This window comes from Grampus griseus (assembly GCF_964374135.1).
Source record: "Grampus griseus genome assembly, chromosome: 19".
Classification (NCBI taxonomy): domain Eukaryota; kingdom Metazoa; phylum Chordata; class Mammalia; order Artiodactyla; family Delphinidae; genus Grampus; species Grampus griseus.
In genome coordinates, this window is record NC_139013.1 from 13,318,259 (window position 1) to 13,342,285 (window position 24,027).

The following is a 24,027-nucleotide window of genomic DNA, read 5'->3' on the forward strand; positions in this document are numbered from 1 at the left end:
TTATTTATTTATTTTAATTAAAAAAAACTTTTTAAAATTAATTTACTTATTTTTGGCTGCGTTGGGTCTTCCCTGTTGCACATGGGGTTTCTCTAGTTGTGGCAAGCAGGGGCTACTCTTTGTTGCGGTGAGCAGGCTTCTCATTGTGGTGGCTTCTCGTTGCGGAGCATGGGCTCTAGGCACATGGGCTTCAGTAGTTGTGGCATGCAGGCTTCAGCAGTTGTGGCTCACGGGCTCTAGAGCACAGGCTCAGGTAGCTGTGGCACATGGGGGCTTAGTTGCTCTGCGGCATGTGGAATCTTCCTGGACCAGGGCTCGAACCCATGTCCCTTGCATTGGCAGGCACCAGGGAAGTCCCTCAAGGAATATATATTAAAGTGCTATACGCTTTACGAGCTATCGCGGGATCTGTCCCAGCAGCAGAAAAGGACATACTTCCATGGAGCTCCACTTGACGGAGAGCCCCATGAGGGCAGGGATGGTTCTGTTTTTCTTGTTTTTTTTTTTTTTTCACAATTATATACCCAGTGCCTAAAACAGTGACTGGCCTGAAGTAAATATTTGTGGAATCAATGCTTTCTCGTTCATTTGGGAGAAAATCTAAGATCCTCACTGGAGGCATGTTCTGGCTGCTGTCATCTTTCTGATCTCACCTCACACCACCCTTCCCACTCGCGGCCCCAGGCACCCTGGTCTCATTCTCTCCTCCCACGCTTCTCAGGTCCCCCTGCCCGGGACACTCTTCTCCCAGGGTGGCTCCTGCCCAATCTATGGCAAGTTCCCCACTGTGCCCTCTTAAAGGGCTCTGCTCTTTTCCTTCAAAACAAGGATCACAATTTGGAACACTATATATTTGGGGGTTTTGTTGTTTTTGCTGCTGTTTAATGCCTATCTTCCCCACTGGGCCGTAAGCTCCATGAGGACAAAGAGGACTATTTTGTTCACATCTCTTTACCCAGTATCTTGTTTATGGCACGTACTGGATTAATGCTCAGTAAATGCTGAGTGCATGGACAACGCCATCTTCTTCATCAATTGTGCTGGGATCAATTATTTAAAACTGGTGAGAGGGCTTCCCTTCCTTATCAGTCTGTTGCCCAACCTCTCCTCCCCTCCATAATTAATTTCCTTCCTCCTCCACTCATTCCAAATCCACCAAAAAGGACACAGATCAAAAAAACAGAACCTCGTGTAACAAACACCCCTGGGTGGTCCACGTGGCTAGCAGCGAAGCCCATTTATGAGAACTCCTACCAATTTGGTCTCCACCCTAACGCACCTTGGGCTGCCAATCTGCGGTGAGCTGGAAACTTTCTCAGCCCAGTCACTATGGTACAGCGAGAGCCCTGCTGGAATAACGTGATGGCCAGAAGGGGTGACTGAAGTCTTCTCCACCCAGCTCTTTTCCTGGGTGGAAAGCCCTTTCCCTTGCGGAGAGAGTTTCCATCCACCGGAGAGGCAGTGAGCAATGTAAAGTATTACAACCATTTTTCCTCCAGCTATTTCTAGGCACACAAATAACATCTAAGGACTCAAGGCCAGCTTGAGAAAACAACTGAGCCAGGAAATACTCAAACCAGCAAGGAGGCAACGGAGCCCAAAAAAATTAAAGTTGAGGGCAATGCCTTTATGGGGAGTTTCCTGGATTTTCCCAGACAGACAGATCCAATGCAAAGTTTGATAAGGATCTTTCTCTGTGGGGCCATTAATCCAATAAACAGGGAACTTAATTAGAGCTTAGGAAAAAAAGCTGCATAAATTCTTCACGGATAAGTGTCTTTTTTTTTTTTCCCCAAAAGTTAACAAATTTATCGCACACCTAGTAGATCCCGCTTTCCTGAAATCCACCAACTCTCTCATCAGCGATTAGTGCTGCGTTCTGGCTCTTCTGTCTACACAGACCTTAGAATTGATCTCTTTCACAAGACCCGGACTGCCAATATCTTCCAGAAGTCAAGTTTAGCTGAACAATCCTAAATGAGCATTTCTGCACAACTGCCACTTGGGTGCAAAATTTGAACTGGCAGGTAATTTTGAAGGCTGGCCCTGTTCACCAGGTTATTGTGTGCGCAGAATAGCTGCCTTTGTAGGAAAATTGTTTGGGGCCTTCTAAAACAAAAACAAACGAAAGAAACTTTCCACTATTTCTGTTCACAGAAACGTGGAGCCAGATCCTAAAAATATGTATATGGTGAGAGGGATTCTGAGGAGCCAACTCTTTTATCGACAGTAATGGGAAAAAGGAAAGAGTCCGGAGATGGAAAACCAGCCAGGGCAAGCCCTTTTTACCACCATTCATTTCAACCACCGTTTATCAGAGCTGTCACCAAGGAGCAAAAGAAAATGGATTTTCTCCCTCCCAGTAAGAGGGTTAAGCAGCAGCAATCCAGTCAAGAGGAAAGAAGAAACTAAAGGAGAGTCAGAGACAAAATCAAGACCATGCAAATGTTCAAGGTCAGAGGTCACAAATGGGTACCTCTGGGGACCAAATAGGCCCCATTTTGTATGGCCTGCAGATTTGGAGTTTTGTTTAAGCTGAATTAATTGCCCCATAAAACTCTGGATTTCCAAACTTCTGGAAAATAAAGTCCCAGAGGCCCACAATCAGCGGAAGCTGAGTAGTGGCTGCCCCTGTCCCCACCCAGGCTACTTTACTGGTTTTTGTCACCTGCCCTACGATAACCCGAGACAGCAGTCTCTCCGCTCCAGAAGAAAACCAGGAGCACTCACACCCATTCCAGCAAGGCCCAAGTGACACGGCCACCCACCCGGAGTGACAAGCTACATGCCAGGACAGAGCCAGCCCTGTCCTCACTATTCCTGAAAGAGGACTGAGGGCAGAGCTGCCCCGGCTCGGCTTCCAGCCTCCTCTGACTCTCCCTCCTGGATCCCACCATCTCCTATGCGCCCACATACAGCCTGAAACCCCGGGTGGGGGTAGAGGGTGTTATGTGGTCCCCAACTCCCCCAAGCAGAAACACTAAATTTCCTGGGGGACCTAGAAGACATGCTTTCCAGGCACTCTATCCAAATGATGGGGCTGGGAGGCTGACATGGGACAAATGGAAAAGAAAGGCATGGTCAGGAAAACGTTAGGAACACCAGATATATCAGCTCCAACGGGCCCTGGAGGAACGACCCCCTTTAGCTGCCAACAGTTTCCAATTGGTGCTAAGAGCGAACAGCTCTTGCCACGGAAGATCAGAAAAGCACTAAAATTTTATACATCGGAGATTTTTGGCTGGGCTGCAACTGTTACCTCTCCCCCCTTCCCTCAACTCTCGCTTCAAGATACCTGATGAGCAAGTGAGCCAGCATTCCAAGAGACGATTTCCACAGTGTCCCCAAAGAACAAAATCCTGGGGCTACGCCCACGGGGTGTCAGTGCTGGTATTGTCCCCAGCCCCTCAAAAAGCAGTACTAACCTCACCAACTTCCTGAGGCCACACGGGGCTCAGCTTCCTGGTAGTTACCACAAAACTGTGGCTCTAAGTGCACAAGGCAGCTCCGCAATGGAGCAGCAGCTCGAGCAATCCAAGGGCAACCATCTCCCCAGGCAATGGTTGTGGCATCTGCCACCACCCCCATCACCATCTCCACCAGCTCCTCCCCAGCTGCCTCCTATACACACTCCGTCTTAGCAAAAACAGCAGGTCTGCAGCTTCTAGACCAGGCCCCTGTTCACCCACTCCAGACCAGACTGGGCCACTGAAGCTTTTCCCACACAGAAATTCTAGAGATGCCACTGATGGGGGACACCTGCAAACTCTGGTTTCCTTGGCCAGGAGATGCATCCTTCTTGCCTAGGTCTGTCAGCCCTTTCCAGCAATGTGCCCTAAGCCAGGATAGTTCCAGGAAAAGCTGGATCCCAAGGCGACTCCTCAGCCCTGGGGAACTTACGAAACTGCACACCAAGAACCAAACACTCGGGATTCAGCCTGAACACCTGAGCTCCTACTCACACATGGCTCGTTGGGAAGATCCTTTCTGAACCCAGGGAGGCAATGTCAATGGGCCTATTTAAGTTAGACTGCAAACTCATTCAACCTATTGTCCACCTTCCCCTCCAGAATGGAACTACTTTGAGGACAGGAGCTAGGTTGGTTTTCTTTCCCACTGTATCTCTAAATCTAACCCTGTGAATGTCTGGGTAAATGTCAGCCGAGTGAGGAAAAAAAAAAAAAAGAACACTAACAGATCACAGGATGTGAACCACAGGAAACTTATGGCTCCCTTATTCAATCCTCAAACTTCCTTCTGAAGCTGTTCGGATGTTTTTTAAGGAGGGGAGGTTGCAGTGGGGCACTCTAAACTGTATCCTGATCCTGCATTAGCATTTCAGAAGTTTCAGCAAGTGACTGAACTGTGCAAAGCATGAAACAAGACACTGCATTTCAACCCCATCTGAGTAAATCACCCATGGGTTATTTGGAATTCTAAGGAACAGGCACCTCAAAAGACATAACCCTCCTTAGCCAGGCCTAGATCTCCTTATGACTGCCTTCTGCCTTATAAATAGTAAGTCAGCTTGCATATTTGGCATTAATGTCTTCACGCGGGGCTGGTTTGAGTTTATTTTTGTTGCTTTCATTTTAAGACTGTGTTTATGCCTCTCTGTTAGACTTCCAGCCAGAAGAAGAATGACAAGATGCAAAGTTTGTCCTTTTTTTCAGAGATGCTCCAGACGCTTCCTGGAGGCACATGGGAAGGTTAACAACTCATAGATGCCAACTTACTGGCACTGGGTGGTTTTCCAAAATGATTTTTGTGGAAGAGACAGGGACATTAACCTAGTCCTGTGTCTCCATTTCCACATTTCTTAGCAATGGACTCTCGTCCTGAGAAAAGCAGTAGTGAGCATTTACCTGGTGCCTAACTCCCTGCCTTGTGGGCCACAAATCCCAGACTGTAACAGCCAGTTACCCAAGAAAGCATTAAATGAGGAATGGCTCAGAAAAGGCTGTGTCTGAAAAAGCAACAGCATTTTGAGGAGCAAAAATAGTAACAGAGAATTTTTTTAAACTTGTAAAAACAAGGAAAGTTGAACCTAGCTAAGAATATCAAAGACCCCCACTTGTGATTTCTCTCCCGCCCAGATTTTCAATTGACTTCCCTCTTTTAGAGACAACTAAACACACACACACACACACACACACACACACACACACACACACACACACACACTTTTCTAATCCCACCAACCCTCCTCCTCCCCCAAGGCCAGGCTTGGGGGTGACAGCTTCGAACAATGACATCACCCCAGGTTTGCCTCTTTGGCAGGGTCACCAATATTGTTTGCAGTGAATTTCCTGTAAAGGCTCTTAAGACAGGAAACTAGCCCTGTGCCTTGAGTCCTCCGCCTGTTCTAAGCCATCCTGTCAAGTCAAAACAAAGGCTTTTTGTGTTTTTTTCCTTAAAAAAAATAAAATAAAACTTCCCTGCCCTTTTAATGAGCACCTTAATTATAGCAAAAGAATTAGATATATTTATGGATGACCTCATGCCTGCAGATAATTAGTGATTTGAAAGACCCGGCACATCCCTAGACCTGGTTCCTTCTCCTTCATCCCCTCCCCGAAGCGTTCAGGTTAATTACTAAGCTTGACCTTCCAAAACAAGTAGGTCTGGCTCAGCAGAGAGGGGCTTGTCCCTCCTTCTCCATGGAGAGAATGGAGAATGGAAACTGAGTCGGGAGAGGGTTGATTTTTCCAGGATAACGATGTAGGAGGGGTGACAGGTTTCTGGGGCTCTAAGTGTCAACAAGTTTTCATTAACGCCAGGGCTAATTTAACCCTGGCACCATGGAGGGGAAGAAAACTGCTCATCTCAGAGGCAAAAAGTGTTTCGATTTGCAGAGTCCCAGTTGCGATGGAGGGGAGGTGTCTCCGAGTGGACTCGTCAGGTTGTGCTTTCACGTCCCCAAGGCGCGGCAGGTGCGGCTGACCCTCGGCTGTTACTTTCCACACATTCTTGTGGGCGAGAGGGGCGTCAACCGCCTGATTTGGAAAGCGCAAACCAGGTGGCCCTCCCGCAGGGTCCCGCCTGCTGCGGACAATGGGCAGCTCCAGAAAATGGGCCCCCCCAACCCCCACCAGTCAGTTGTCCTTCCCGTTGTCGTAACATTTTCCAAATTCGCTTCGGGCCTGCGCCCTGTTAGAGGAGAGGCTGGGAGGTGGACATTCTCCTCATTCTTTTGCCTTATTAGGTTGTGGATTTGATTGCTTTTGGGGGGGACAGGGGCTAAGTTGAGGAATGGCATCAGGAAGTGACCTCGGGGAGGGGGCAGGAGGCAGGCGGAAAAGAGGATGGAGCCGCAGGCGTGAGAAGCGCTGGGGAAGGAGGCAGCATGGCTCCGCAGAGCCTTCTGGAAGGTCCCATATTCTGGGCCAGCAGCGAAGCACAGGCTCCTGCACACCCCTAGGCCCCGACTGACAGCATTTCTGGGCAGTTATTTTGGGGGTTATCAGTGGGAGGCCGTTCTTCTTTCTACATCATTACCACTTGAGAGAAGGCGGCCTGGCTCGAGGCTGTGGGTTGTTTCTAACTTGAGCTGATAAGGACTTTTTTTTTTTTTTTTTTTGCTTTGGGGGAAGGGGACAGGGAAAGAAGCGGACCTGAGGAAGAGCCCCTCGGCTGACTCCAAACTTAGTAACAAGCTGGGTTACTCACAAAAAAGCCTTGCTGGCACTGCCTATGGCTCATCCAGACACAAAACTGTTTAGGGCTTGCAGCTCAGAAGCAAGAAGCCACGTCCCGGGTAGTGAGGCCCAGATGGACCCGGAGGCTGGGGAGAGGGCTTCGTCATGTCACCTGCACCTCACATGCGGGTTGCCACTTGACAGTGAGCGCTGCTTTGAAGTCGCTGGCCGGGTTTGGGGTCAGAGCTCCCTGGGGGGACTTTAGGAAATGGGGTACACATTTTGGTTTTCCACTGGGCCGCACATTTCTGCAGACCCTTGCAACTCCTTTAAAGAGGAGACGCGAGCAGCAGACCCCACCTGGATGCAGGATGGTGAGCTGCTGAAGGAATTTTGAGGAGCTGCATTTACTGAGCGCTGACAATGGGCCATGCACTGTGCCAAGTGCTTCATACACACTATTTCTCTTGTTTAATCTTAGAATCATCCTGTGAGGTAGGATGATGGCCCTTTTCAAAGGAGGACACCGAGGCTTAACCCCTGTCACCTGCCCACGGTCACGCAGACAGCAGGTGGAGGAGATGGGTGCGGAACCCAGTTCTGTCTCCCTCTAAAGGCTGTGATCTGACCCTCTCCCCACCCCACACCTCTCACTCCCTCCTGGTTCTGTGGCCAGAAGCGCTCTCAACACCCCCTCCCGGGTTGCAGCTGCTTGAGCCAGGAGACAGCCTGGATCCCAGTGACAACTGAGCCGTCTCCTATCGTCTGGTGGGCAGGCTGGGTGCTATCGGCTCACCCACCGGCTGAGCAGGCATCTCCTCCCAGAGCCTGGCTTCATGCAACAAACATTCTGATCCTGAATCTTCTTCAACGTCTCCCCCAGAAACCTCTCCCAAAGTGTGGGTAGAGCAATGCATTCCCCGACTGCAACTAGTGAGCCACGGGTTCTCTCCTGGAATAAAGTCCACCTCCCTCCCATCTCTGCCTTTCAAAAGCGGGGAAAGAGGCACCTCTTAAGGATTAAGGCAGACCCTGACTGGAAGCCATAACAAGCTGGAAAAGGCAACAGAAACTGGCTGTACTAACATCCTACAGCTCTTAACGGCAGAAACACTGCTTCAGTGCCCAAGCTACACAGACTGGCTCGTTCCAGGCGACACCTGCAACCCCACCAAATCCTTCCATGGCAAACCTACTGATCCCGGGCAGTCTAAGAGACGGAGGCCAGGTTCTACTGGATGATTTCAGATTTGCATGAGCTGTGCTATCACGGCTCTCAAGCATCCACTGAAGGGAGAAAAAGCCCAAACTGAAACCATGCAAAGAAAGGGGCACGGGCCAGCTACCCCAACCTTATCTCATGGTGGGGCCAGAGTGCAACTCAAGTATGTCAATTTGGGGAAAGCAAATCAAGGGCACTGCAGTATTTGAGTCACACATTTGGCCATGAGCATCTGAATGAGGAGGTTTCTTTTTTCTTTTTTTAAACAGACGAGTATTTCTTGGGATGGGAACTCTTAAGTTCCACAAGCCAGTCTAAGGCATTTATTTAAAGAAAAGAATAGCACCTGGAAGCTGCACTTGGCAGGCAAGAATAAACTCTCAGGACAGAACACTTGGAGGCTACCCTCATCCAGGGATAGCGTGTTTACTGTGGCACACCAAACCTGCCAGCCTGCCGGGACTAACCCCATTCATTTCCATGATCAACACAGAACCGCCATTCCCGGCTTTGAGTGTCATCTGAACTGGAAGGTAGTGGCAAGCATCACATACCCAGAGGGGCCGTAAGGCACAAGGCTTGAAGAAACCCTTGGACGGAAGAAGGGGGTCTCTCTCTGCTCCTCTCTTTCTGAAGCCTGCACTTATTCTAAAGGGACCATCAGCAAGCTGAAAGCAAATGCCTCAAAAGGATTAGTCAGAGCAGCTGCCCACCTGGGGAAGGGTCTGGCCTGCCCCCTAGAGCCCTGAAAGTGACAGGACCTGCGAATGGATACGGATTCAGAACCTGGGGTCCTGCAATTCAGAAGTTCCAAGGCATGGCTAAGACATACTGAACATGGTGCCTCAAATGGGAAACTCCCCATAGACAATACTCACTGAGGGAAGGAACTGGTAGGACTGCTCATGAGAGGCAGCTAAGGAACCTGTTCAAACTGCACATGCGGGACGGGATCCCCCTAACACTTGCCCCCAGAAACTGCCCGCGGCCACACTCACCTCCTTTATGAAAGTTTCCATGACTGACCCCACCTGCCCTTAGTCACCCCCTTTCCTCTCCTGGGACACAGCTAGAGTGCGGTGGGCTTGTCCGTGGGCCGCTTAGTGTCCTCCTGAGGTCTCACGTGGCTCTGTTCTCTCCCCGGCTACACCACAAGCTCCTTGAGAGCATGGGCCGGGTCTCCGGTTTCTCTCATACCCTCAAAGGCTCAGCGCGGAGCTCCGCTCTGCAGAGGGGCCCAGCGAGGGCTGTCGTCTGGCCCTGGCGGTCATGTTTCTACCTGAGCCCGGGACTCCAGGGCCCATGAAGCCCCTACTCATGTTACACAAGATGCTGGTTGGTGTAAAAGCAGAAGCACTTTGGTCAGTGGCCCCTAATTCTGCTACCCAAGTGACGACTGCTGAAGTCTTTCAACAGACCTTCCAAGCCTCTCCTGTGTGGTGCAAAGAGACAGCTTCCCCCCCACCCCACTCCCACAAGAAAGCCTTTTCTATCCGCAGGAACAGCTTGGAGCAGGTTCAGCTCAACATAAATGCATAATAAGCCACCCACCGTGGAAACTTACAGCTGTCTCCCAAACGTGGGGTAGGACTCAATATAATCGGACACACTTTCCACTCGCCATAGACTTTCTTTCCACTCTGAATCAGTTTTATAAAGGGGAAGTTTTATTTTTATATTTAAGGAGGTAAGGATAAAAACACACACACATCTCCCTTCCTATACAGCTACTTAAAAGATTTAACAAGTTCACATGGGTATGCTGCCAGGAAAATGGAAACCTCACCATCTTCTTTCCAGCTGAAGCAGCTGGGCTGGCCGGGCCATTACAGGACACCTTCATACTCATTCGCTCCTTTACATTCTGTCAGAAGGCATGATTTTTGCTGTCAAATTGCATCTAGGGCAGGGCAGAGAGAATCCCAGCCCATGTTTACAATGGACACTTTATGATCCGTGAACTTAGCTTCTTGCTGGGTGCAGTGTGTGCAGTCAGAAGTGCCCATTGAATAGCTCCGAGCTCTGTCACCGTTCCTCCCTTCCTGAGTAAAAGCCACACAACTAGTTTGACAAGGTGTGCCTTCCAACCTACAGCCATGGGCCAAATGAAATCTACCACGTTCCTGGACTGGCTTCCAGCAGGGACAGAAAGCTGCATGCCTCAGAATGAAATCAGCCTGCACATCTGTCTTTCTGAACTAGAACCACCCTAGCTACAGCCCCACCTGACCAAAGGAAACGAGGCGGAAATACTGAGTAAACGGAAGAGATTTACAGAGAAAGGGGGACCTAGGAGAGCCAGTTTAAAAAATCAGGCTTCCGGGCTTCCCACTTCAAAGAGGGAGACACAACATTTTACCAAAGATGCTTTGTAAATCAAGCAGCCTCCTGATGGGACTGAAGGGAGCTGGAATTTGTTCATGGGGTAGAAGCTAAAAGAGAGACTACAAAGCCATATGAGTACACAGTGCCATAAAACTCCAGATTCAGAAGTTACCAACACTTTAATCAAACACAGGTGTCTTCTGCAGCAGTGATCACAAAGATAATTGAAGCTTTTGTTCGGTTTAATGTTCTACGGTCCTGGGGTTCCCACTTTAGAAGTCAGTTCTGGTTTGGCCTGTCCAGTGGGCCTGAGGGGAAAGGGTTGCAGGGCCAGAGTTCTGGAAGCATGAGGTTCCTGGCCTACTGGAATCTAAGAAGAACTGAATTTGCAGACCTGGGCCTCATCACCACTTCCAACAGCAAGGCTCTAAGAGATCTGGCTGTGCCCATGTTTTCTACGTGCCCTGCTCTGACCGTTCTGACCCTTCTGCTCCTCAGGGCCTCCACACTTTCATTCCCGCTTCTTGGAACGGCCTTCCCCCAGTGCTCTCTTGGCTCCCTCTTTCTCATCCCCTAGGGAACAGCTAAAATGTCATGTCTTCAGAGATCTTCCTCTTGATCTAAAGTACCTGCACTGCCCTCCTCCCTGCAGCGACCTCTCTCCAGGCCATTCCCAATCACTAGACTCTAGTGTACTGTAGAAATGAGAGCGCAGGCTTGAAAGGTTCAAATCCTGGCACTGTCACTTAGGCAAGTGACTTCAACTTCAATGGATCCATTTCTGCACCTGTCCTGTAAAGGTAACAACACCTACCTACCTCACAGGATTACATGAGTCAATACACGTAAAGCTCTTAGAATAGTGTCTAGCACAGAGTCATATGCTAACTGTTATTATTAAATTCATAGTGCATAATCCCATCTGAAATTACCCTGTTTTATTTACATGCTTGCTCTCTGTCTCCCCCACCAGCCTGTGAGTAGATCAAGAATGTAAATGAGGACTTCCCTGGTGGCACAGTGGTTAAGAATCTGCCTGCCAATGCAGGGGACACGGGTTCGATCCCTGGTCCAGGAGGATCCCACATGCCACGGAGCAACTAAGCCCGTGCGCCACAACTACTGAGCTTGCGAGCCACAACTACTGAACCCGCGTGCCTGGAGCCCGTGCTCTGCAACAAGAGAAGCCACTGCAATGAGAAGCTGGCGTGCAGCAGTGAAGCCCCAGTGCAGCCAAAAATAAATTAAAAAAAAAAAAAAAGAATGTAAATGAGTTGGAAGATGGTTTGCATTTGGTCATCTGATTTCCTTGGTGGCCACTGGCCAATCCCAAAGTGGGGAGCTAGGCTCCCCAAAGACCCTCAACTGCCCACACTCTGACATAACTGAACCCACAAGGCCTGAACTGCTACTCACAAGTCTCATGTTTAAACTATGCTTGGAATGTTCGATAGGAACATACACTTATTTTTAGGCAGAAAGTTGTCTCCTAAGCTAACCCTGTGGCCCTGGAGCTGGCCGTATTTGGCGAGGCCTGCCTTGTGGCTGTTTATTAAAGAGGCCCAGAACTTTCTTAAGTCTAAGGTAGCTGCGAAGAGAACTCAACGAGCTGGGAGTCTTGTATTTTTATGGTCAAAGCTTGTTCCCTTTGAATCTCTGGGGTGTTTCTGTGCAGCGGGTAGGAGCCGAGTGCCGCTCCCTGACCTTCCACAGCTTTGGGCCATGATGCATCAACCACAGTCATCCCTAAAATGGTTCACTGCTTTCAATGGATTGAATTCTCCTCCGTGGGTTGTCCCTGAGTCAGTGAGTCAGTGAGTTAATGAAAGTTACAAAAGGAAAGGGAAAATTCGAGTGCCCAAACGGTTAAGAAGGTTCCCCCACCCCAACTGGTCTAGGTATTTCCTCTCACTCCACCAGCAGACACAGTGCTGGGCGACTACAGGCCTGACATCTCTGAAAAAGACATCTTGATACAGACCTTTCTGTCTTACAGAAAGTCAAATCCTACCAGACTTGGCAGTGAAGCTCAAACGATGCCCCCACCCACACCCCGTCCTGCAAAGAAAAAACTGCCTGACGATCCTGGTGATGTTTACGGGCTGGACACCTTCCAGGATTGGTTACCAGACAGCCTGTAAGAAGGGGTGATTCATCAGACTGCCCTTGAACTAGCCTGGCAAGCCAGCTGCTTCCAGACATTTTGAATTTTGAAATGGAGCTTATTTCATAGGCCAGAACTGGAAGATCATACCAGCCTATAAAATTAAAAAAACAAAACACAAAACTGACTCTTCCAAACATAATCCATGCCAGCAGCAGCCAAAGAAGCATTTAATATTTTCATCAGACACAGTTTAATGTAAAGATACTCATTTCCTTAAAGCGGGGGGGGGGGGGGGGGAGAAGGGGGGGATGATAGGGAGAAAAAGGCTTATTTATTGTCAGAGTTGGAGTAGGAAGGATGTGGATTTTTTTTAAAAAATGTTATCACGGAATGAACTGTGCTTGGGATTTGTTGGAAACTTCAGAGTTCTTTTTAATTTGTCAGTGTTTGCGAAAACAGGCAAAAGATGCAGGCACATTTTGCCCTGCTATTAAGAAGTCACATAGCTGAAATTCCAACTCTAAATGCCTAGAGAAAAAGCACACATCCCAGCCACAAAGCCAACAGCGGCTTTCATGGTGTACTCTTGCTCTTCTCTCCCTCTCTCTCTGTCTCTTGCTTAAATACACACCCCTCATCGATAAAACAATAAAACGGGCTGGCCTGACTCCTGCGCCACGGAACAGAGGCCCCTCGTCCCCCTCCCCAGCATGGCCACCACTCGTGTGGATATCTTCTGTGAGACTGGCTGGCAGCAGCCTATTTCTGCCCAGTAGCCCAACATTCCACAACTGGTGCTGCCTCTAGTACGGAGCTGCATCCCCAAAACAGTTAGCAACTCAGTTTCCACGGCGATATCAACTAAATACCTTTTACCCACACCCTGATTTAGACTGATCATAGAGCGCTGATGTGTTGATGTTTGCACACGCGCATACCGAGGCCGGTGACACTGACTGAAGCTGGCTTCCAGCACTGCCCCTTGGGGCTTGGTAAAGGGAAGCCTGTCTTTTCAATAACGGAAGCTGAAGACCCACAAACCCTCCTGGCGTGACACCCCTGCAAGCAACCTCCCAGCGTGGTGGCTGGTTGTTCAATCCCTTTCAAGCTTCCTCCTGTGATGTTTCTCCTAACCTCAAACTAGCCTTCTCTGCCACTGAAATGAAGTGTATATTAAGGAAAGGAAAAAGAAGAAATGCATTTATTTGGCTTCCTGCAGTGCCCCCATCCTGGATGGCTGCTAATTAAGACATTCTTGGAGCTGGAATCCTTACTGGTCAGGAGGTAAGATATGGAAACCCTTCATCCTGGGCTCTTTGGAGATTAAAAAACCAAATGTGTTCCCTTCACACGTGGAGAACAAGGAGGAAGGCGTACTGCCTGCCTTCCGCACTGCCTCCCATCCACCTAGACTGTGGCTTCCACCCACTCTCAACAGCCATCAGGGAGGGGGAAAAAGATGAAAAGAAAAACCCACTAGAAAGCCAGTAACAAGACATCACTCAGCCCCACATCTTTGGGGGGAAAACATTAAAAAGCATAAAACAAACCACAATGTCTTCTTTATTCCTGCCCAAAGCTGAAGACACAAATGCTGTTGTATTGATGGTGTTCTAGCATCCCGTTCAATCATTTCAGCACCATCAATGATACTTCCCGAGATGACTTCACTGTGTTCTGTGGAGTTGTAACTGCCACTTCCAACCACTTCTGCCCCATGTCCATAGTTCCATAGGAGACAAGGAATCTGTTCTGCTCTGATATTTGGAAGCAAAACATTCAAATCAGCCCTCCTTAACTTGGCAGGAGGGTACTGCCTTCCTTTCTGAATCTAGGATGCAAACCCAGACAGGGTAGCAGGGTGGTTTATTCATGGGAGCAGCCAAACTTTAAGTGTATATGTGTTAGAAAGCTGGAGCCTTAAAAAGAAAAAGCGATGTGAGGAGCAAGGGATAAACCCACAATTCTTGTATTTAGAACATGGCCCTAGTTACTTAAAAAAAACCCCAGAACCCAAGAAACCTTAACATTTGAATATGCAGAGATAAACCCAGTGCCATCCAATCTTGTTCAAGGGTAGTACAGTGGGATGCCGGGCAAGCAGGATGGGCTGTGTGTTCCTGGGTAAGTCACTCTGCCCGCCACTTGCGGAATGTTTCAGGGTCAAGCGAGATAAAGTTTTTTCCAAGTGCGGCATGCACACATGGGAGATTTTAAGGGTTATCCACACTCTCCATTAAACCTTGAACAACAGCGAGAAGGTTATTCCCCTTGATTCTCTTGAAAACATTCTGATCAAAGAGAAAGTCTCTGCTTGGTACGTGGGTCTCTAACACCTCACCAACACTTGCCAATCTCCTTTCAACAAAGGGAGCATGCCTCAAGTCCAGAGCCTGCAGCAGGAATAGTACCTAGCTAGAACTTAATAGCACTGTTTTGTTTTCAGCCTGTTTACTTTTGCAGTTTCCTTCTATTTATGGCCAGGGAAGCGAGGTTTTCCATTTGCAATGCTCATATAAACTTCCCCTTTAAAACTTAAGTTAAAAAAGGCAGGGACTTCCCTGGTAGCGCAGCGGTTAAGAATCCGCCTGCCAATGCAGGGGACACGGGTTTGAGCCCTGGTCCGGGAAGATCCCACATGCCGTGGAGCAACTAAGCCTGTGCACCAGAACTACTGAGGCTGCGCTCTAGAGCCCGCGAGCCACAACTACTGAGCCCGTGTGCCGCAACTACTGAGACTGCGTGCTGCAACTACTGAAGCCCGTGCGCCTAGAGCCCATGCTCCGCACGGCAATGAGAAGCCCATGCTCACTGCAACTAGAGAAAGCCCACGCACAGCAACAAAGATCCAACGCAGCCAATAAATAAATAAATAATTTATTTTTAAAAAAGGGCAAATTGACTTGAAAGAATGTTATTAAGTATATAAAAGCAAAAGTGGCTAAGGAAAAATCACAAATGACTGAAGTTCAGGAAGTACGGAGACAAGCATGGGGTGGGGGTGAGGAAGGCTGCTTTGGCTGGAGAACCACTGTCCCTTCTGGAAACACAGGATGGTCCCTCGCTCTTGGGGAGATGGGGCTCATCTCACTCCAGGGAGGCAGGAGCCAGTACAGAAACAGGTGGCAAATAGCATATCCCAAGTAAGCTCTATTCACTCACTTTTAGATACCACTTCAGTAAATTACATCTAAGAAAAAAGTTCACTGGCCTCCTCCGGAGTAACTCCTGCTCAGAGTAAAGAGAAGGCAACCAAGTTACACCAACCAGCTTTTAAAGACTTTCCATGGACATTCCAAGTTAATGCATCTGTTGTTTACGAGGGAAAGGGGAGGGGGAGGGACATGAAAGAACAACACAACCAAAAAAGGCACAACACCAAGACAAATGTCTCTGGGATTTTTATAATCCCAGGGAGACCGCTTCTTGGACAAAACTTCCCAAGCACTGATAAAGGTCACTCTTGCCAGTTAAATGTATGCAGTTTTCACTTTCTGGAGGAGGCGGGATCCTCCTCCCAGCCGCCGGTTAATTTTTCCTCCCAATAAGATCACTCTTTAAACAGAGGCTGGAATTTTAAATGATTCTGTTTCTCTTAACTCACTGAACCCTACACTCCCTGATACCTGGGTTACTGACTAAAATGTAACTCATAAACCTTCCTGAAGAAAAGCAAGTGTTACTTGTGCCACTTTCAGACACTTTATAACAACTTCTGGCGTCTAGACAGGCAACACTGTAAAACTAAGTTTCCTTATAACCGCGCTTGATGCTTTGATGTTTCAAAGTTTAACCTCATCCTAAAGGAGACTGATTTTGAGCTCTCAAACTACCCAGGACATAAAGGCTTCTTTCAAACCTCCCTGGATGACAGGATTTGTAGCTGCTCAAGTAGAAGCTTCCACCCACCTTTTAGTAGGTCAGTGTTTCAATTACCACTGCCATTGAATTACCAACTTGCTATCACTTGCCTCCTATTTCCATGAAAAAAGAAAAGGGGGGGAAGGGAGACTTAAACAAGGTAACGTGAGTGCATTTGCTATTCTGTAAAATAAATAGGTAAATAAAGGCAACGGAAGGGAACTGACCATGACTGATGAAAACACAGACATCACTAAGTGAAGGAAATAAGGATAAAGCTGGGGAAACCATTGATCTGGAATATACCAAATGCCAGACAAGAGAGAAACATGTTGATAATTCAGCCATTCAGAAAACCTGAATGAGCAAGTGATACCAGAGCAAACAGCTGTTCCTTATTTTTGCCCTTTCCCTCTCCCCTCCCCCCAAAATAAGAGCAAAGGAATTTTTTTTTTTTTTAAAGAACAACCCTAAGATCTGGTCAAAGGCTTGTACAATTCCCAGCACACTATAAATCAATATGGCAAAAGCCAAAAGCGTTCATCTCAACAGTCTCAGAAATTCCTTGAGCCTTCCCCAAATCAATTCCTTTCTGGCTCCATTCTCTTCGCTGTCATCTGCTAGACCAGCACTGCCAAATAACTTGTACTACTCACTCAGTTAACGCTGTAGAAGGGTGCTGTCTGGCCAAAGTCAGCCGTGACTGGAATATATGTTTAAGTGGCAGAACTCCCCACCCCAGAGGCTTCAGATTGGAATCCAGGCTTGTCCCCGCTCCCCTGACATCTGATTAAGAGGACATTTTGAGTGCAAGCCTACATTTTAACTGACCTCCCGTACTGCATCTCAGGAGTTTAGTAGCACCAGCAGCACCTGGATATTAAAACCCCACCCTCATTTCCGGGGTTGTTTTCCTCCAACACTTTCACCAAACTTTTCCCACAAGGCATCCCACTCTAGGCCAGGCAATCGGCTGCCATTAAATGAAACCATTTAGCACCAGTTCCAACTGGAGAGTGAGTCAGCTCCCGGCTGCCAAAGCAGCTTCCTTGTTGGTCTCAGGGAGGGTGTTTCAAAAGGTAGAGGGCAATCCTGGGCCCACGCCCTGGAGAGCACAGAATTATATGAAGAAACAGGCACCACTCCATGGCACCAACCAGATTTCAACTCTCAGCTGAATGAGTGTGAGTGAGTACAAGGGGCGCTGTACTCCCAGGCCGTCCTCCCACATCTCATCTCTTCCGCAGTCATCAGAAAAGCCCTGTTCTTAAAACACATGGTTGGGGGGCGGGGAGGACAGAGGCTAGCAGCTAATAGCTACCCCTACCTCTCTCCCAAGAAGGCAAACAGGATACCTGCCGCCCTCACATATTTACAGTCTTTAATTCTAGATGACAACTGAGTTTAGGTTTTTTGGGGTTTTGTTTTTGTTTTCAGTATGTAACTTATTCAGTTTTTAAAACTGCTAAGGATCTTGCTAGTCTCAGCCAAGTCCTAAGAGGCAAGCAATTAGAGTAATGGAACAAAATAACAGACGGCTACTTTGAGGTCTCTATCATCAGCCTAAGGAAAAAACAAAACAAACTCTACTTGGAGAAAAACAAGACACCATCAGAACTTTCAAATAATTAACTCAAATCTAATAGAGCCTGAGTCAAAGGTCAGGGTCTAAACACTGAGGCCCTGTAAGCAGTGATGTTTCAATGAACAGGCAACCTTAGCAAAGGAGGCAATTCCTCTTGCTGTGATGAGAAGTTCTAGATCAGCTATCAAGTGACCTCACCTGTCCAGCAGAATGGGGGGGCGGGGGCGGGGCAAGGCTACCCAGGCCCCTTTCAGAAACTGGGAGAGAGAACTCTGGCCCAGAGCTATAATTGCTCAAGAATTTGCTCAAAGGCCAGACCAGTCCTTCCCCCACACCCCTGGAGAAAACACGCAGAGCCTTCCCAGATCAGAACTGTTGCATAAGCTACTTATCAGGTAATGCCTTGGTTACAAGGGTCCTTAGAAGGGCTTCAGGTAGAAGTGAGAACCACCAGGATCACACGCACCCTCTGACTTGGGCCAAACCTTGCTTAATTCCTAGAAGAATTCAATTCCACACGCTTTAAGGGCCTACAGCTATCCTGGATAGTGATTTTTAGGGTATGAGAGTACACACAGGACACTCACAGGACTGCCACTCTCCCTGTGACCAGTGGCTCAGCCTTGAAGGGGCAAGAAGGGCAATCTGTCATTCACTAAAGTGACATTGCAGCGCAGAAAAACCCAGCCAGCCTGTCTGGGGGGAATGGGGGTGGGGGGGTTCCTCTTAGAAGGAAGACAACAGCACAAACTTGTGTATATGGTTCCTTTCAATTACTCCTTCTCCCATTTCAGAAAGGATCCCCACCCCATAACAGGCAGGTGCACAGCAGTGAAGCGACATTTCCCCCCAAAGTACAGCTGTGTGTAAGTATTTGTAGCAGTTGTATAAAGCAGGACACACTAGAATCTGCCCCTTATTGAGAACCTAAAACAGCTAGTATTAGAGGGGTTGTGAGCCACCCTTTCCCTGAACCTCGCCTGGTCCTTGTGGAAGGGAGGAGGGAGGATGATCCAACAGCAGCAAGGCCTAGGGGTTCCGGTGAGTCCCCTAGGGGGTCCCACCCAGGCCTGAATGGTGCCTCAGCCTCACCCAGCGCACAAGGCAGACTATAACCACGAAGGAGCACACACCCTAACTCCCAGAGGGGAGTGGAAGTGAGCTAGCAAAGGGAGTCACTCTGGGAGTCGTAGAAGTCAGGAAGGGAGGGAAAGGGAAGGTCCCCACTCCCACCACCTGAGTAAAAATGTTCCGAAGCTCATTCTCCCCGAGCACCTGGAGCTGGAGAAGACAGATCCCAGACATGCTCAAAAACAACCCCGTGGCCCCCTGTTCCCCTCCCAACTTTCCAAGTCTCTTGGCAACTCTTAACCTTTTCCAGCCCGGCACTGCCTCCGGCAATAAATTACTGTTGAGACTGCAGGCTAGGTCTCTCCCCTCAAAAAGAATTTTATGTCAGATTATCTCAACCTGTCCACCCGGAGGAAGGTGGGGCAACAGATAAGGACACCACCATCAAGCCGCCACCCGCCCCCCCCCAACTACTGATGAGGAAATTCAAGCAGAGGTTGGTAATTTACCCAAGGTCATGCCAGGCTCCACCCCAGGGTGCCTGGAACAGCTGCTCCCTTCACCCTTTCCCCTCCACACTGGGCTGCCTGCACGGAGCTCCCAAAGCACCAACTCACACCCTCAAGAGGCTTCCAGCCGCACTCGCCACTCGAGCCCCTCGCCTGAGTTGGCCCCCATGATCCTGAGGAAGCTCCCCCAAAGCTAGCCTCCCGAAGTCCCAACACCACACACATCCATCCTTGTAGACTCAAGAAGGGACCCCTTCGACCCCTCCTCATGTCACAGATGACAGAACTGCCCTGAGATCAAGGGTCTTGCCCAAGGCCACAGAGCTGACAACAAAGCTAGGAAGAAAATCCAGATCTCCGGAACATATTAAATGCCTCTAAGTGCAAGTACTTCCCACCCTCTTCATACACAACACTTTTAAACAGCCCCCTCCCAACACACACACCCACTCAACACCCTCCTTTCTTTAGCTCTTGCTGCACATGCTCAAACCCTCTCTTCTATAAGCTTGGAGCTCTCCCCTCTCAACCACCCTGGATTACACACACACACACCACCTTCTCAACATGCCACCTGAAAACAGACCCTGCTTTAGAAAGAGCTCTTCACCACCACCCCCAAAAGACACAATTCTTCTGGACACTCTCACCTCTTCCTCCCCAAACAATGTATTCTCCCTTCACAATACACACACTCTCTCCAGTCTCGGGACTGCATGTCCAGAAGCCCCCACCCCCAAATTCCTTTCTCAGTCTATCCATCACACACTCCCTTTCTAATGAGACTTTCATTACTACTCTAACCTCCCTCCCGCCATCCGCCATTCCGCTCATTCCCTCCCGCCATCCTCACCTGGTCCAGGCTACCTTAGCCTCCGGCGCCGCCAACCCTTTGCTGAGCTTTGTCTGCGTTCCATCAGTTCTTCAGAACCCCTCCTCAAAACACTCCAGATACTCTCTGGATCCCCCCTTCGGCCTCTCCTCATCAATGAGGTCTCGGCCTCATCACATTCCTCCTCTTCTTCCTATCTCCCAATCTTCTCCTCTTCCCCGTAGAACAGCGCACCCCAAATAAATCTCACCTCCTCCAAAACCTCCTATTCACAGCTCCCTAACTTCTCCCTTCAGACCCGGAGTCCCGGAACTCCTCCTTAGCAGCCCTCCCCGTTCTCACCCCCCAAGCTCCGGGTCCTTTCACACCCACTTCTTTCCTCAGCCCCTCTCCTCCTTCCACCTCCCCAGTCTCCCCAGTCCTCCCACTACTCTTCAGACTTCATAATCCCTTCCTTGGTACCCCTACTCCATCTTCAGACTTCCAGAATCTTCATCCCCTTTAGAAGTCCCCCAACCCGGGGCTCCCACAATTCCAACCCTCTTCAGAGGATTCCGCAATCCAAATAACCCCCTCCGTACTCGAGCTCTTCAGACTCCCCCGACGCCTAACTCTATCCTGACCCACAAATTCCAGACTCCCCCGTTTCTCTCTGAACACCCCCCAGTCCATCCTGACCCACCAGTCCCGCCTCAGACCCCATTCCATTTTAGAGTCTCCAATCATCTCGCCGGTTTCCCCCAATTCCCCGCCCAGACCCTCCAATTCCTTCATCGGGCTCCCCGATTCCTTGTTTTAGATTTCCATATTCCCTACTCAGCCGCCAATTATTTTTTCAGACTCCCAATTCCCTGCTCAAGTTCTGCAACTCCTCTTCAGGACTCTAAACCCCTTCCCAGACCCGCCAGTTCATTCCCAGGACGCCCAGTTCTCACCACAGACCCTCCAATTCCGTCTCAGGACCTCCCAGCCCCCAGCCTCCCTCGGAAGCCCCCCCCTCCAGCCCATTCGGCCCGCGGGCCGCGCACCTTGCGCTGCTGCTTCTCCCAGGCCGGGTCCAGCAGCAGGTCCCGGTCCCAGTCGTCCTCCTGGGCCATGTAGTCGCCCATGCTACCCCCGCCGCCAGCGCCATTGCTCCCGCTGCTGGGGCCGTATTGGTACGACTGGTTCGCCGCGTGGTAGTCCACCATTCCGCTGCCTCTCCCGAGCCCGTCCACTCCCGCCTCTGCTCCCGCCCCTCTGGCCGAGCCGCCGTCGCCGCCGCCGCCGCTACCGCCGCCGCTTCAGCAGCTTCAGCCCGCCCTCCGCTGACGCCTGCGCACTGCTCGCTGCGCCTGCGCACCGCGCCGCCGCCGCCGCCCTCTCGCGCGCGCGCGCTTCCTATGCCAAAAAGCACTGAAACCCCGCCTCGGGGAGCTCGGAGCCTGCGCAGAGTGCACCTCCCCTCGGCCCTTCAGCTCATGGACGAGCCGCGCCCCCTCTCCCGCGTGAGCGCGCGCGGCCTCTGCGTGTGGGCGGGGCCCGAGCATGGATGATTCGTAAGGCGGGTCTCGACATCAGGCTTGAACCTGCTGAGGCGTGGCGTGTATTCCCATTCAGTAACAGAAATTTAACAAATATTTATTAAGCGCCCTCTGTGTGCGTTGCCAGTAAACAAGATAGACAAAACTCCCTGGCCTCATGGAAGGGAGACAACAAAATTTTAAGTACATATATATTACAGGGGTAAGTGTTATGGAGAAAAATCAAGCAAAGCTGGAACGTAAACGAAGTACTCAAGGTAGCCTTTGCGGAGAAGGAGAACATTTGAACAAACATCTGAGGGATTCACGAAATGAACATGGGAGTTAGATAGACTGGAATAGATACTGGCTGATGGGAAAGGTAGAGGATTTTTTGGACTTGTCTATCTTCATTCATTCAACAAACATTTATTGGGCACCTACTGGTGTGCCAGGGCCTGTTCTTGGGTACTGGCGATATGGTGCCGAGCATGATAAATGTGATTGGTTCTCAAGTGGCTAATATGGGGGGGCGTGGCGCAGCAATAAATAAATAAATACAGATAAATGACATTGCTACATTGAGGCATGTCAAGTGTAAATATCCAGAGCGGAGCTCCTCATCTTGCTCTCTGACCTGGTCACCCCACAGTCATCCCCATCCCAGTCAATGGCACCTCCATCCTTCCAGCTGTGCAGGCAACAAAGCTTGCAGTCCTCCTTGGCTCCTCTGTCTTCACACCCCACATCCAGTTCTTCAGGAAATTCTGTCAGTTCCATCTTCAGAGTATGTACGGAATCCACCCACTTCCCCTTTCCCCCACGGCCACACATCCTGGTCCTGTCCAGCCTCGCCTTGTCTTCGCTTGGACCACTGCAGTAGCGTCCTCACCATCTCTCTGCTCCTCCACTCACCTCCCAACTCTCCTTCTCACGAGAAGTCAGAAGGAGCCTGTGAACACTTGAGTCAGATCAAGTCCCTTCCTCCCTGCTCAGAACCTTCCTTTGGTGCCTCGTGTCAAAGTCAAGGAAAGGAGGAAAGGCTGCCGGAGTCTTCCTTGCCCTGGTGCAGCCCAGCCCAGCTTTTGAAATAACCGAGACTCCTGGGGCCTCAGCCAAACCCACAAGGTCTTCCAGGTCCTGGTCATCCTGGTCCCCATTCTTATCCCAGCTCACCTCCCACTCTGCCCCTCCTCTCTGAGCTCCCGCCACACTGCTGGCCTCCTAGCTGTTCCTCCAACACCCCGGGTATGCTCCAGCCTCAGGGCCTTTGTATACGGTGATACCTGTTACCACTGTTTGGAACACTTTCCCCAGATACTGGATCCCCTGGGCTCATAGCCTCCTCTCCTGCAGATCAGCGGAAGTATCACCTCGTGAGACCTCCCCTGACCACCTTTTCATAAATAGCATCCCACACCTTCCCAGCTTTATTCTTTCCAGAATACTGATCACCATTTAATATACTACATGACTGGTTTATTTATCATGTTTATTTGTCTCCTTCCCAACAATGTCAGCCCGTGAATGGTGAGGATCTTTTGCTTTGGTCACTGCTGTATCTCTAGCCCCTGAAGCAGTGTCTGGCACAAGACAGAAGCTTAATAAATCCCAGATGAATGAACAGACTTAAAACCATACTGAAGAATCTGAGGAGTTTTTTTGGTTTTTTGGTTTTTTTACTATTTTTTGCCTGAAAAGAAGTTTTGATTTTATTCTAAGTGCAGTGCGGACATATAATGAATTTTATGCTAAGTGCAATGGTAAGTTAGGAGAGGACTGCAAGCAGGGGTGGGGTCTGATTCAACTGTCCCTAGGGTCTGTCTGGCCACACAAGGGGAACATACTGTAGAAGGTGGAGTGAGTTCAGGGAGCCCAGCGGGGAGGCTGCCGCGATGGTCCTGACGAGGCTGGACAGACAGACAAGAGGGTGAAGGAGGAGAGTGCTGAGGAGAGGCAGTGGGAGGATGTGGGAAAGTGGAGCCTCCAAGACTTAGTGTCATGAATTTGATGGGGGTGGGAGGCAGGGGCGGGAAAGAGCAAAGAATCAAGACTCAAGATGGCTCTAGGTTTTGGACCTAGAGCAACCTTGAGGGGAATGGGTGGGTGTTAGGGAAGGTAAGAAGGTAAGGGTTTGACTGAAGCAGAGCCTGACTGGCAATACAAAAGGACTGTGTTGCAGTCATCTGCTGGGGATGGGGATTAGAAGACACAGCTTCTCCAGGTTATGGGAGCTACCGGGATCTCTCCTCTCCTCTCTCAAAGGCACTAGAAGAGATCCAAGGGCAAGCAAAGGAAGGGGATGATGCCTAGGTGGCAGCCCACTTTCCCAGGTAATGCCATGACCTGGCCAAAGACACGGGTGTTGGCTGTTT

General features: G+C 49.6%; 1 protein-coding gene across 6 annotated transcripts in view; it reads right to left on the reverse strand.

The window, feature by feature from the left end:
• ACTN4 (actinin alpha 4) overlaps nucleotides 1-21,421 on the reverse strand; it is a 72,736-nt gene extending 51,315 nt beyond the window's left edge. For 3 of the 6 annotated variants that reach the window (XM_082676515.1, XM_082676512.1, XM_082676514.1), the window contains exon 1: nucleotides 21,179-21,420. In XM_082676515.1, coding sequence (XP_082532641.1) covers nucleotides 21,179-21,340 — 162 coding nt within the window. In that variant the 5' untranslated portion in view covers nucleotides 21,341-21,420. Of the gene's footprint in view, nucleotides 1-21,178 lie in introns of all 6 variants that reach the window. The other 3 variants (XM_082676511.1, XM_082676510.1, XM_082676513.1) reach the window with 2 other exon arrangements.
• Nucleotides 21,422-24,027: the final 2,606 nt, after the last annotated feature.